General features: G+C 36.7%; 1 protein-coding gene across 2 annotated transcripts in view; it reads left to right on the plus strand.

The window, feature by feature from the left end:
• The window catches only part of GLG1 (golgi glycoprotein 1), a gene marked incomplete at its 5' end in the record, with an annotated part of 149,908 nt that overhangs the window by 93,348 nt on the left and 41,578 nt on the right, over positions 1-14,982 (plus strand). For both annotated transcript variants that reach the window (XM_082863213.1, XM_082863214.1), the window contains 4 exons: positions 4,177-4,263; positions 8,138-8,353; positions 13,594-13,797; positions 14,698-14,769. In XM_082863213.1, the coding sequence (XP_082719339.1) occupies positions 4,177-4,263; positions 8,138-8,353; positions 13,594-13,797; positions 14,698-14,769 (579 nt within the window). The remainder of the gene's footprint in view (positions 1-4,176; positions 4,264-8,137; positions 8,354-13,593; positions 13,798-14,697; positions 14,770-14,982) is intronic.

The following is a 14,982-nucleotide window of genomic DNA, read 5'->3' on the forward strand; positions in this document are numbered from 1 at the left end:
GTAGAAAACAAACTTCTGGTTACCAGGGGGCAAGGCAGGGGAGAGGGATAAATTGGAATATTGGGATTGACATATACACACTACTATATATAAAATAGATAACTATTAAGGACCTACTGTATAGCACTGGGAACTCTACTCAATTCTCTGTAATGGCCTATATGGGAAAAGAATCTAAAAAAGAGTAGATATATGTATATGTATAACAGATTCACTTTGCTCTGCACCTGAAACTAACACAATACTGTAAGTCAACTATACTCCAATAAAAATTAAAATTAAAAAAAAGAATTTTCCTTCACTCCCCACACCCAAATCTTGTCATTATTCTAAATAAATATCTCAAATATATCCCATCTTCTCCCATCCAAAAACTCTTGCCTTTTAACTGGCCTACTAACCCCCTCAGTGTAGCCCTTCTCTATACAACCAGAGTTCATCTTTTGAGTTCTCTGATTAAAATTATCCATTAGCCTCTCATTTCCTTTAAGGTAAAATCCAGATTCTTTAATATCAGCTATAGTAGTGTGATCTAACACCCCTTCTCCCCTGATCTTTCATACCCTCAACTCCAGCCATTCTGAACTATGGGATTCCCAGAAGTTATCATTATTCTTTCTGTCCTTTCTACGCTTGCAGTCCTAGAACCCCAGTCTTCCTCAGTTCATCTGAAAAAATTCCTTCTTACTCCTGGCCCAGTATAACTTGACCACTACCAGCCTCACCTATCCCTCCTCTACAATCACTGTGATATGTTCTTTCCTTGTGTTCCCATAATATCTTCTGCATGCTTCTGTTACCACATTTATCACACTGTGTTTTTATTGCTTATTTTCTTCCTAATCGAACTCTTCCATCTTTTGTTTCCTGTGGTTGAGCTTCTTGAGTACTAAGACAGTGGCTTTTTTTATTTTTTCTTACTTCCACCTGTCTCAACTTTGTCGCCTAACACAATACTCAGATTATAGTAGTTACTCAGTACATATTTGGGGGAGGGAGTTGGGTGTGTAGATGGATTCAAAGATGAGACTCTTAAATTTAAGGAAATTGAAGCTGAAATACATCATGCTAACCAGTAGTATTTATTGTCAAATTGCAGTTATTTTTCTTAGTTGATTATAGCCACTCAGAGGAAAGGACACTTATCAAATATGGTGTAAATAATCACCTCTCAGTAATCAAGTGTAATGTGTGTTTATCTGTTTTCTAGAGGAAAATGTACTTGTGGCAACCTATGTTGAATTCCCTTTTAACCTATATTCCTGAAAGAGAATAATAAAGCGTTAATAAGTCGTATTAAAAGTGAAAGACCAGAAAGTAGATTAATGGTTGTAAAGGATGGAAGTAGGGAGGATGGCGAGTGATAGAACAGGCATGGGGTTTCTGCTGGGGTGATGAGAATGTTCTTGAATTAGAAAGTGGTGATGGTTATGCACCCTTGTGAATACAGTTGACCCTCGAACGACACAGGTTTGAACTGCACGGGTCCACTTATACACAGGTTTTTTTTCAGTAGTAAATACTGCAGTACTGCAGGAATCTGAGCATGGGGAACTGTGGATGCAGAGGGCCCCCTATAAATTATACTCAGATTTTCAACTTCACAGAGGGTTGGTGCCCCTAATGTGGCCGTTGTTCAAATGTCAACCATATACTAAAAAAACACGGAATTGTACACTTTAAAATCGTGAATTTTATGGTATGTGAATTATAACTGAAAAAGTGAAAAAAAGACAAGAGGTAGAATATTTAGCATTAGACAATAGTATCATAGTTATCTGGGAGGAGTCCTGTTCGTAAGGAAATTTACACCTATTATCAGAACAAATACGGTTCCAAATTAAAAGTTAAAGACATTCAAAAGATGTAAATGATTATCTGAATGGTTTTTGTCAGAAAATCTGTTTCTAGCCCAATCATAGGACATCTGAGTTTGTATTAGATAAAGTAAGGAAATACTTTGTGGTTTGTATTTATTTTTTTAGACATTTGTTGCTGTTCACTCCAACTCTAAGTACCAAACAACTTTTTTCTTTCTTGCATTTTCCCTTTTTTTCTTTCTTTCTTTCTTTTTTTTTTTTTTTTTACATGGAAGAAATGCCATTGGGTCACCTGCAAGTCACTCAATAAGGAGGACATTTTTAATCTGTCTTTGGTTTGATGTACATATATAATCAGAATGTGTTGCCTTAATTTTAAAATATAACATTTAATTACCATGTAGTACTGACTTAGATAGATGGTAATAGATAGATAAATAGTAAAATATATTTGTCCAGTTCTAACCACATCTTTTGAATCATGGGATCTACTTCTGAGGAGCCAGGAGGCCTAAGATGCCTTCAGTTAGAACTAAGCTTCTCCTATATCTATTCTCAGTTTGGCCTTATATGTCCTATTGGTTGAACTTATCATGGTATAGATTTGTTATTTTGTTGATCCATTCAACAAATATTTATCAATGCCTATGTGTTGCATGCACTCTTCTAGGCACCGGGCATTTAGTAGTAAACAAGGCAAAAGTCCCATCCTCTTAAAACTTTCATTATAGATAGTAGCCAGATTCTTAACCCTTTTTCTAAAAACTCACTTATTGATGATAGTTGGGCGATTAGAGTTTTTTACTGCTTTTCTTTGTTTTTTGGTTTTGAGGAGGGAGGAGAAGAAATCCTACTCATCCTTTATATTTTATTTCTCCACAAAATCTTCCTCAGCACTCTTATGCGGAATTTACTGCCTGTTTTTGTGTTGTTCCTAATGCACTTTATATTAGCTTCTGTTCTACTTCTAAAAAGCAAATCCGGTCATGTCACTCCCTTATTTCCCTTTTAGTGACTCCCCATTACTCTTGGGTTAAAGTTCAGACATGACTTACAAGGGCTTTATGATCTGGTCCTGGCCTGTGTCTCCACAGTCAATCCTCCATTGGACTTTCAGTTCGTCTAACATGCCCTGCTTCCCATTCCGATGAGCTTCCATGCATGCTGCTTTATTTACTTAAAACAGTCTTTTTACCCTTTTTAATATGGCTAACTGCTACTAATTTTTCAGATTTCATCGTAGATAGCATTTTCTCTGGTAAACCTTCCCTGACCAAACCCCCTACTGCAGTGTGGGGTACTCCTCCCCTGTACTGCTGTGGCACCTTGTGATGCCATTAACCAAATACACATTACCTGCTATTACCATAGCCACCACTGGACAGTGTTTGTCTTTCTCCTCCTGTTTTAACCCCCAGTTCCTAACACAGTATGTGCTCAAACATTTGCTTCTGTTTCCTGTAATAACCTATGAAGCCCTTGAGATTAGACTGTGTGTGGTACATCATAAGAAGTGCTAAGCAGATGTTTGAATGAATCAGTGAATGAGTGATTGTATTCTTTAGTCTTGGAGTGCAGCCATCTGAAAGAAAAGCTTGTGAACTGCCCCTCCACCCCCCAAACCTCTTCATGTTCTACGTCATACAAAGCCCCTGCTCTGTCTCTCCATCCGAGCAGAATTTAAGAGCTCATTTTTACTACTTTTCAGGAATTGAATCATGTATTGAAATTTTTTAACTGAAGCTGCAAAAATAAAGTAATATTCAGCCCTCGCCCATGAATAGTAATGGATTTAGAGATTTCATAGCTTAAGACATGTTAAAACAGTTGTGTAAAATAGACCTTATCGTGTATATGTCAAGTTGAGGGTTTTAGAGGAATAAAGAAAGATGTGTCAGGAAACTAGACTCTGGACAACACTCCTTCATAAAAATGATGTGTGAAAAGCACTGTTGATTGTGAAATCTGCAACTAAACCTACCAATTCTTGAGCTTCTGGGTTAGACTTTTTGATTTAAGAATTTTGCGTATACAACCTATTTATATTTTCTCTGAATTTCTCTGAATTTCAGGAATTTTCATTATTTTCCTGACTTAAAAAAGAATTTGTCCTTAAGTAAAAAGAGAAAAATGTATGTCCGAATGGTAGTGTTTTATTTTGTCTGCACATTTTTTCCTTTTATCTGTAAATACAGTGACATTTTATCTTTTTGTTTGTTAACTGAAGTGTGAATATGTTTTATCTGACTCTGTATAATGGAATTTTATCATTTATAGTAACCATTGATGTTAAATTTCATACTATTCTAACTGGAGTTTTTTTGGCTTTTTTGTTTTGTTTTTCTCTTATACCTAGTTGTTATGGAATTATAAGCTGAACCTAACTACAGATCCCAAATTTGAATCTGTGGCCAGAGAGGTTTGCAAGTCTACCATATCAGAGGTAGGTTGTGAAAGAAAGAATTTTGTGCATATTTAATGACTTGGAAGCGAAAATTACATCTGTTGACCAGACCAGTCATTAAGGGAGGAATGACTGATTCAGTTACTTTACTTTTCTTGGAATTAACATATGTCTTGGCTCAGAGATAGGCTAAAGAGGTGTAATTAGACTTCTTTTTCTTAACATTTACCTACACTTACAGTAGGATACTGTTGATTCAGACAAGTTGGAAATCAGGCTCTTTTTGTCCCCAAATGGAGAATACAATCACTTCTGTCACACATTGTGCTCTCACACATTGTACAATCTGCTTATGACTGAGGCGTATCAGAATGGTTTCCCCAGGAGGCTGATAAACATTCCTAAGTGTTTTGGCTATGCACTTGGACCAGTTGAACCACAGGGCATATGCTTCAAATAATAGGAGTTAGCATTAAAAAGGTTTGTAAAAAGATTGTATATATTGTTATAAATGGATATTGAGTATAAAAATAAAAATAATTACTAAAAATGTATAACATTATATGGATGCTAATATGGTGATATTTTTCAATCATTTCTCTTGGCTCAGTGTAAATATCAAATAACATTAGTGAAAATTGTGGTATTGAAGTTTTTATTTTAATTTATTTTATTTTTTAGAATTAGTGATAGAAATTCCATGAAGCTGGGGATTTCTTCATATTGAAAGAATCACAGAGAAAATAGTTGCTATTTTTTTACCTCAAAGTTAATAATCACAGATCTTGCATCATATAGATTTGTCCCCAAACTACCCTATTGATGACTTAATTCAGGACCATTTTCTCCTGAGGTCTTAAGGAAGACTCTACTCCAACCAGATAAGTCCTCAGCTTGTGTTCCTAACTTTTGTCATTATGGGATCTTGTGGAACCTGTTTTCTTCCTCAAACTTTCTACTACTGAATCAGATAATATGTTTTCTTCCTCAAACTTTCTACTACTGAATCAGATAATATTTATTCTTTTAAAGCAGTGACCTTTCTTCATATGCGTTGGGGCTTCAGAATAGAATAGCTTATTTTAAAACATTGATCTTCAGCTTCTAGGTTCAGTATTATGCACCTCAAACTCCCTATGTGACTCGTGTACATACCAGTTTGAGTGCCATGTGGAAATTTAGCTCATAGACTATGCAGATTCATCAGAATAATCTCCCCCTTTGCTGGTTTTATCCATCTATATTTGTAAAATGAAACTGGCTTCCTTGTAATGTACATGTTATGTTATGGCCCTCTTGTAACCTTTTGGGGTGTTGTGGTTTTATAAAAGATTAATGTAACAGGGACACTTCTCCCTCCCTAGAGGGAGATTATACTGGAGTCAAGAAAATTAAATATCAGGAAGAACATAGTTGCCAACAAAACATTTTATTCTACATCTCCCTCTTATCTTCTTTCTTAATTTTGGAATCCTTCCAAGGAGGAAAACAACATCATAAGAATACTGGAGACTGCCAACCAAACTTTTTATTTACTCTCCATGATTGAGTCAAATATTGCCTGCTTTTCTCCTGCCTCATGTCAAAAATAGAGTGACTATAGCATTTTTTAATGGCACCTGAAGAATCTGCTCCCCAGCCACTTCAGAGTTTACTTCCATTCATAAATATGTTGACGATTTAATGCTGTTTTTTGCTGTTAATCTTAGAAATTTCTTTTATTAGACTTCTCTCCAATAGAGTGGTTGAAGAAAAGCATACACTTTTAATTCAGACACTACATCTGGTTGTAATTGGTGGTGAACAAATAGGTGTTTCAGTAAAATCTCAGGTGATTGAAGCTAAATATACATTTAATTTCTTATTGAGGCTCCAATTCAAAATGTCTCTTGGTCTTTCTTCAGAGTTTTAAACCATTGATTGCCCAGTATTAGAGCCTATACGAATACTTCTACTTCATTGTTTTAAAACCCAGGTGTCTGCCACTAGTCCTGTGTTTTTCATGCAGGGTTTTTCCAGTGGTTGAGTTACAAATGCTGAGATTTTCAAGCAGCTATTTCTCCTTTCACTTTTGAAACTTACCTCTGTTTTGCTTTAAAAAAATCACAAACAAACAAACAAAAAACCCTTTTCTTGGAAATACATTCACGGCCCTGTCTTTAGGCATCACCCAAAGAAAAGAGCTCAATGTTAAACTGAAAACATTACATTCAGCTTGTTGACTGTTGAAGATCTCTGCTGCCTCTTGAAGCCAGTGTGAGGCTATTTAAATTTCCAGGTTTGCTTCTTTAAAAGTAAACACGATTTCCTCTCTTGAACTGAGTCTTTGACTTGCTCTGGATTTAATCCTGGGGTTAGACATGAAGAGACCCATCGGCCCATAGGACAATTAGTACGTGGTATATCCTTCACCTAGCACCTTTTGGAAAAGGAGATTGTATTTATCTTATCAAGTGTACATGTTTACCATAGGTGGTGTAATAGTAGAGAATGGTCTCTATTGGTTTCAAAAAACCGGTAAAATATTCCCTTCTCATTTTTTTTTCCTTCTCATTTATATTGGAAACAGACATTTACATTTGGCTCCTTCCTCTTGTCAAAACTGCCTTTTTTTTTTTAATTGCTCCAAATGCAACAGGCTTTTTCTAAACAACCTTCTCTGCTTTATAATTCAAGCTTAAAACCGTGTAAGTAGATTTCACTTTTTTATGCCTGAATTTCAACATTTTGGGGCTATTTTCCTTCATTAGCGCTTGGGATTTTGTGTACTTTGCAGGAACACTACCCATGTGGAGTCACGCTGTGCTTGATCCACTAGATCATATGTCTAAACCACCCAAATTAGACTTGCAGTGGCCTTCCCCTTCCCAAACTTCTAGCCAGACTGCACTGAACATCATTTTTTTTAAATAAATTTATTTATTTATTATTTATTTTTGGCTGCATTGGGTCTTTGTTGCTACGTGCGGGCTTTCTCTAGTTGTGGTGAGTGGGAACTACTCTTTGTTGCGGTGCGCAGGCTTCTCACTGCAGTGGCTTCTCTTGTTGCGGAGCACGAGCTCTAGGTGCGTGGGCTTCAGTAGTTGTGGTTTGCGGGCTCTGGAGCGCAGGCTCAGTAGTTGTGGCGAACGGGCTTAGTTGCTCCGCAGCATGTGGGATCTTCCCGGACCAGGGCTGGAACGCGTGTTCCCTGCATTGGCAGGCAGATTCTTAACCACTGCGCCACCAGGGAAGGGAAGTCCCTAAACATCATATTTAAACATATTTCTGTTCTAGACCACAGTGTTGAAGCTGGGATTCTACTAGGTTCAAAAACATGTCCAAATCCATAGTTAATTCAGAACACATTAATGTCATGTCAAGAGGTAATAGTACGCCTTCCTCCCTCCCTCCCCTTGGTCATTAGGTTTACCTAACATTAATAGTTTGCTGTGTAGCTTGGCTTGGGATATGCAACTAGACTTTAGTTCTGCACCTGTTTTTCAGACCTATTCCTTAGACTAATCTTCTCACTGTCCATTGTGTTCTTTGCATGGATAAAGGGACTTCTCAGTAGAATCATTATAAAAAGAGCTGTCAAAAGCTCTTTTCAATAAATACATTTTAAGCAACTTTCTCAACAAAGCTGAAAATTTTTAAAAAGCTCTTTTTACTCCATTTAAACATGAGTTCTACCTAAGCATTTGTATATGTATGTATTTTCTTGCAGAGCATATTAATCAGGTATTTCCTAGAAGGTGCAACGATCTGAGTAGGCATGGCACACGATTTTCTTTAAAACACAAGCATTTCTAAGTGTTTTCCTTTTTCTTCCCCGGAAGAAGAAACAAGAAAATATCATTCTCTCTTTTGTAAAAGTTGTTTGGTAAGAGAATAGTATAATTGTGTAAAACAGCCACTTTCCTTTGAGCAGATCAAAGAGTGTGCTGATGAACCAGTTGGAAAAGGTTACTTGGTTTCCTGCTTGGTGGATCACCGAGGCAACATCACTGAGTACCAGTGTCACCAGTACATCACCAAGATGACAGCCATCATTTTCAGTGATTACCGTCTGATCTGTGGCTTCATGGATGACTGTAAAAATGACATCAACATTCTGAAATGTGGGAGCATTCGGCTTGGAGAAAAGGTATCTACTACACTGCCTTCACCAAAGGGGTCTTACAGACTCGATGGATGAAAAGCTTTGTATGACTGGCATGGAAAAATTTAGGGCTAGAGGTAGACTTAAAGTTGAGGTCCAGACAGCCCCAATATCTAAGGCTAGTTGGCCTGTGGGTACACTTCATCTGTTTGTAACAAAATGTTTCAATATTGTATGGGGGAGTAGAGGAATTAATATCTGCTAAGATTAGTGTTAGCTTCAAAATGCAAAACCAGCTGCTGGTTACCTATAACGTTCCTCTGGAAAAGTATTCAGTAGTCCTTTGGGAAAAGTAGTTGGATTAGGAGAGACTCAAGTTCTCTAACCTTTCTTTGCATATACCTCACTGTTGCCATAAAAAAAAATTACTTAGTAAGCACACCAGTATAAAAGAAGATAATGTATTTAAAAATTAGAAAATTTTAAAATATGGAAGGTACTTTTAGCTTCTCAGAAGAAAGCTACTCTGTAAATGTTATATATGTTATGTTCATCTCAGGAGAACTAGTTTTAGTAAAGACAGGAAAGAAAATAACTACCTAGATTCTTCTTCCTTAATTATATCTGATCTTATTTTTGTCCTTGTTAGTCTGTTGTCCAGAGGGTCACAATGGAGGTTCAGCCAGGTTAATGCTGAATTTGTTTGCTTAGCAAAAATGAAAGAACTCCTGAAAAGTAGCAGATGCCGGTGGGAGAGGTAGTCTGAGACCGATGTATGGCATCAGCTGTTAATTGCTGCTGCTCATTAATCTGCTGTTCAGGAAGTACGAGAGAAAGCAAAATCCATTTGTGCCTTTGCCCTCTGTTCAGAGCACTGTGACTTGCAGGCTTCCATCCCTGACTGGGGGGCGTGGTGTTAGAATTCTGGAACTGCACACACCAGTTCAAATGAAGGTTTGAGCGCTGGTTATTGTCTGGCTGTCACCAAATACCCTTTGCTTCATACCAGCACAGGGCTCGCCCTTTCACAGGGAACCTCTGAGTCAGTCTTGAGAGCGCTGTGAACTGGCATTTAGCTTTCAGGCAGCTAATGAAAGGCCAGTTTTAATAAAGAAGGGTGATTCTTCACTTTCCCAGCACACTGTAGAAATGGAACAAAAGCATTTAAGTCACCCTGATAGTTCAGGAAGCGCCTCTGACTTTATTTAGGGTGTTGAGGGTTATATCCAGTTCCAAACCTCGCTCTTAAAAATCTTCATATAAGTGTAACAGACACACTTTTCAGGAATCAGTGATGACACATTTTCATTTTTGTGGTTAGTGATCCATGCTGTAGAGCAGACCATTACAATTCACCTCTCTTTGTAGTAGTTCTTCCCTATTGCCCACCAAGATAATCGCTGGTTAGCTTCCCACTAGCAATCTGAATTGTTAGTGCAAAACCTGCTTTCAGCTGCGTGTACAAGTTACTAAGTCTGCACTGACTTGAACCATGGTAGAATATAACAGTGCCAGAGCCCAAAGATGTGGCAGTGAGGATTGATTTTTCAGCTTAGTTAAAATAACAAAAAATGTTTCCATGGACCATCCAAATGCACATTTTTGTCATTTTCATCTTTGGCTCTACCTGCCAGTTAGATGAATTTCTTTTTACTCCAGACCCCCACCCTAGCACCCTAGAATGACTCATGCCTGCACTTCTGAAAAAGCATGTTCCTTTCTATGTAATCCACCCTATTGCTACAGCCAAGTTTAAAAATGATAGCAGTCTGTCCTCAGCCCTTCTTTGCCTTTTTCTAACTATAGTTTACTTCTCTGAAGCCAAGTTATTTAGTTTTGAAAATTATCCTGAAAATTTATAAAGTCAGCTTCTGACCACAGAAGAGAATACACTCATCAGTTTTAAATTTGTTGCCCTGAAGGTTGCAAACTCCTCTGTGACTAGCTTTGAACTCACCTCCAAAGGCCAGAGGAGAGGGGTCACGGTTAATCTGTTTATACCCTGCCTCTGTATGAACATATAAATGTCATAATTTGAAAACTATAATGATTTTTTCAGAATGTTAATATATGTAAATTTTTAGAACAAAGACTATATATTTAATAAAACATTTAGAATTTTCTAAATAAATATTTTTAAAATGAAAAGGCAGATCTCCAAAAGTAAATGTAAATAATTTATATCATTTGCAGAGAAAGTAGAATGTGGCATCCAGTACAGGAACTTAATTGCAGACAAGTGCCCCATATTATTACTACTTTTATACTTTTCACACACTAGTTTTATCATTTTATCCTTTTCTGCTTTTAACCAACTACTTTGAATAGCTCAGACATTCTTTTTCTCTCTTTACCTATGGAGGTAGATCACAGAAGACATTACAGATGTTGAAATGGAGAATGGTTAATAGCAGAGATGAAAACTGAGTTCTTGCCCACCTTTTTGTGATTAGTGTTATCCTTCTCTGGTCTTTCAAAAAATTTTTTTAATAAGGCAAGGTGTATGGAGAAGAAAAAATATTACCTATTGAACTGCTAAAAACTGATCGGGACCCTAGTAATAGTTTGTTGTTTTTCTTGTTGTTGTTTTTTGTTTGTTTGTTTTTTGTTTTTTTTTTTTGCGGTACGCGGGCCTCTCACTGTTGTGGCCTCTCCCGTTGTGGAGCACAGGCTCTGGACACGCAGGCTCAGCGGCCATGGCTCACGGGCCCAGCTGCTCTGCGGCATGTGGCATCTTCCCGGACCGGGGCACGAACCCGTGTCCCCTGCATCGGCAGGCGGACTCTCAACCACTGCGCCACCAGGGAAGCCCAGTAATAGTTTTAAGACAGACATTTGTCTCACCACAATAAGAATTTAAAAAATTCATTTTACGTCCATTTACAATATCACTTGTTATTCATATGTCAAGCCTGCATATTAATAACTTTTTAAAACCTAACCCTAAGTAATTTCATTTTCTTGTAGGTAATGTGCTGCTGTACAGTTCCTTGCTTTCATTCATATTCAGTAATAACCCTACAGTCTTCTTTGTCAAATATTTGCATACATTTCAGTTGTATAACTCAAATGGGCTGAACTGAAAAGCTCAGAGACTCTGGGAAACTGAGAAGAATTCCTGAAATATCTTTATTAGAAAAAATTATCTAAAGTTATGATGAATGAAAATATCTAATGGAGGTGATGTTATGGCACAATACTAATATGTGGTGCTACAATTGCTATAATTAAAATTACGTCTCACATTCCTTAGAGGATTTCAAACCAAACCATGGTGCTGGTGCATTTAAACAGTTGTAAACCCTAAGTATACAGGGAAACACTTAGACTCATTACAGGGAAATCATGTCTTTACCCTATGATGTCAGAACTAAAGGGTAAGTCTAAATCGTGAGTTGACTGTCATGCTATTATTTTCAACCTCTTTTATATGATTGTGACCTAATTGCTAGCAACCTCTCAGTAAGTTGTTATGAGCTACTAAAATTTGGTATAGGACATTATTTCATTAACACAAAATCATGTTTATAATAATCTCTTGTAAACTGTAAATAGTAAGTGACTGATATGTTTCCAAATCTTTGTTAGCACAGGTTTGTTTTTCCTTTGGGAAGTGGAAATGGGTAGGGCTCTTCTAAGTGGGCCAAAGTCAGACACATTTTAGTGTCACTCATAAATTAGGAAGAAAAAATAAGCCTTACTCTGAATTTCTGGGGTTGTGTCCACTTTTCTCTCTGTCCTTATCTTTTTGTCACTTGTCCTTCAGAGTTTTTTCTCCCTTCAGAATTACTCTCTAAAAAAGCCTTTTGCTCATCTCAGGTTTCTAAGCATTGGATGGAATCATAAAGCTAGTGAGAAAGTTTGAGGTACAGATAGAAAATAGGAAGGCACGAGAATCTGCTAGTATAGTGTGCTTCCTGATCTTTTTTGGATCAGAAAACCTTTTGAAATTTAATGAAAGCTATGAACTCTCCTCAGGAAAAATATACAAAACCCACATACAAATTGTAGGAGTTTCATAGCACTCCAAGATCTAAAAAATAAATGGTGGACTGTTAGCTAGGTGCCTTATGTTCTGCAACTTGGACGAGTTGATAAACTCCTTTAGGCCTCTGTTTACTCAACTGCACAATAGGTATCACAGCTCGTAGCCCCTTCTCACAGGTATATTAGGAGAGAACATGAAAATTTTCATGAAAATACTTGGAAATAAATGTGCTGTGGAACAAACCCTATTACAACAAAATGGAAAAAAACTGTATACATTTTTTGTTGAATTGAAATTTTAGTAAAATAGATGTTTCCCTACCTAGTTTTAGGAGTCTTATATACAGATGATTTCATAAACATGGTATTTTACTATAATGAGATTTTATATACGTGTGTGTGTGTGTGTGTGTGTGTGTGTGTGTGTGTGTGTGTGTGTGTGTGTGTCAGTAAAATGATAACACTGAATTTTCTGCTGCTTTGGTTTGGTATATTTATGGATATACCTCTCAAGTTTTTGAAGCATATCTTCTGAGTATAGGAAATTAGGACTCTTGAATAGAAAGTGTTTAGGGGAAATTTTTCATATTTTGAACGATTGAGTGCTTGTGGTTGCTATGGGGTAGATGCAATGTACAATTAAAGATAATTGGATGGTTTTAGGAAAGCTCTCAAAAGCAGTTTGTATAAATGGTGGTAATCTTGTTAAATCATATTAAGATAAATCCAGAACATCAAAGTGAACAACATTACACTAAAGATTGGGGTCTTTGCGGACAGTATAAAATAGAAAAAAGAGAAAGAGGGTCTCTATAACATATTTTCTCAATGAATTTTGAGGTTTGTTGTTATTTTTTAAACTTGACTAAAGCACTATTATTTGAGAAATACCTAGCCCTTAGAGGTAAATGAACAGATATTTCTGCAGTGTTCTATCAGTATTGACAATGAACTGTGATCACTACATTGGGCTGATGTAATTTCTTTAAAATTTTCTGACATTTTAAACTCTGAAAAGTCAGGTTCTTGTTTCTAGTGCAAACTAAACTGACTTAAATTTCCCAGGATCTGTATTTTCATTTATAGCTTGCAACTATTACATTCTTACCAAAGATTATCGAGGGCATTTTCTGTAACTTTCACAATGTGGTTGGTTCTCACCCTATTTCTCAATAGAACATTGATAAACAATTGTGTGTTGAGTTGGTTTTTTTGGTTTTTTGTTTTTAACCAAATGATGTTTATTTGATGCTCATGGTGGTGAGAGTTTTCAACTGTTAGTATCCTTGCTGTTTTAGGATGCACATTCACAGGGTGAGGTGGTATCATGCTTGGAGAAAGGCCTGGTGAAGGAAGCAGAAGAAAGAGATCCTAAGATTCAAGTCTCTGAACTCTGCAAGAAAGCCATTCTCCGGGTGGCTGAGCTGTCCTCAGATGACTTTCACTTAGACCGGCATTTATATTTTGCCTGCCGAGATGATCGGGAACGTTTTTGTGAAAATGTGAGTCAGCTCAGAAACTGTTCTTCTTTGCTTCCTTTTCTTCCTAAATATTTTTTTATACTTGATTCCAAAATTAAACCAACACAAGCTGTCACATGTAGAAAAGTCACTGAAATGGAAGGTGGAGTTGGTCCCAGGATAACAGAAAGTTATCTGGGTACTGGATACGGCTGCTCAGCCTTGAGGTAACATCTAGTTAACACTTGGCTTCGAACAGTCTCCATACGTTGTTTTTTCTACTCTATCTCACTTCTCAATTTCAGTTCTTGGAAGTCTGTTTTATATATAGGAATCCTATCTTACCAGGGAATCCCATTCACATATATTCCGTGGCTAAAAATTGGCCATATTACGTATTTATATTTAACTACTTTTGGCTAAGACGAAGGAAGCCACAGGTGGCTAACTTTTAAAACCAAATCCTTGGTTACTACCTGCGTACCCTATAGAAGAACTTTCCAACCCTTTAGGCAGAAATAATCTCCACCTTTACCGCAAAGGACTGAGCGTGACTTGTGTACACTCCCACTCTGCCTGCGGTTTTGAATTAATAGCTTTAACTACCAGAACCACTGATCAGAGCCAATGCTAGAGTTTTATTGACTCTAGCATAAAGTTGTAAGAAGAGAGACTCATTGACGCTTCTCTTGGTTTCCTAATTAACAGTATGTCTGGGAACACATGACAGTGTATTCAAATACCATGGGAAATTTTTTTTCATCTTTACTGCAATCTTTACTTTCTTTCAAAGGCTACTAAATTTTATAAATGGCTGAGCCATATGTTCAAAGGTAGTCATCATTATAATAATTTAACAGAAAGTTCTTTATAAGATTGTGGATATTGCCCAGCGTAACTACTTAGCTAGTGATGATGATGATGTTATATTCCATCTTACAGACACAAGCTGGTGAAGGCAGAGTATATAAGTGCCTCTTTAACCATAAATTTGAAGAATCCATGAGTGAAAAAGTAAGTATTACTTTGAAACAAACCAGCATTTTATTCATTTTCTTAAAAGCTTTCTCAAATCCTCTCAAACAATATTCTTATAAACTCATACCAAAATATAAAATACTGATACAGCTTGTCCTTTTCAGGGGTAAGATACTTGGCTTTTAGTAGGAAACCAAAGCATATTTCACCTAAACCAAAAAAATTAAGCTTCTCCTGATATCTGGACTT

This window comes from Leucopleurus acutus, assembly GCF_964270905.1.
Source record: "Leucopleurus acutus genome assembly, chromosome: 20".
NCBI classification, from domain to species: Eukaryota; Metazoa; Chordata; class Mammalia; order Artiodactyla; family Delphinidae; genus Leucopleurus; species Leucopleurus acutus.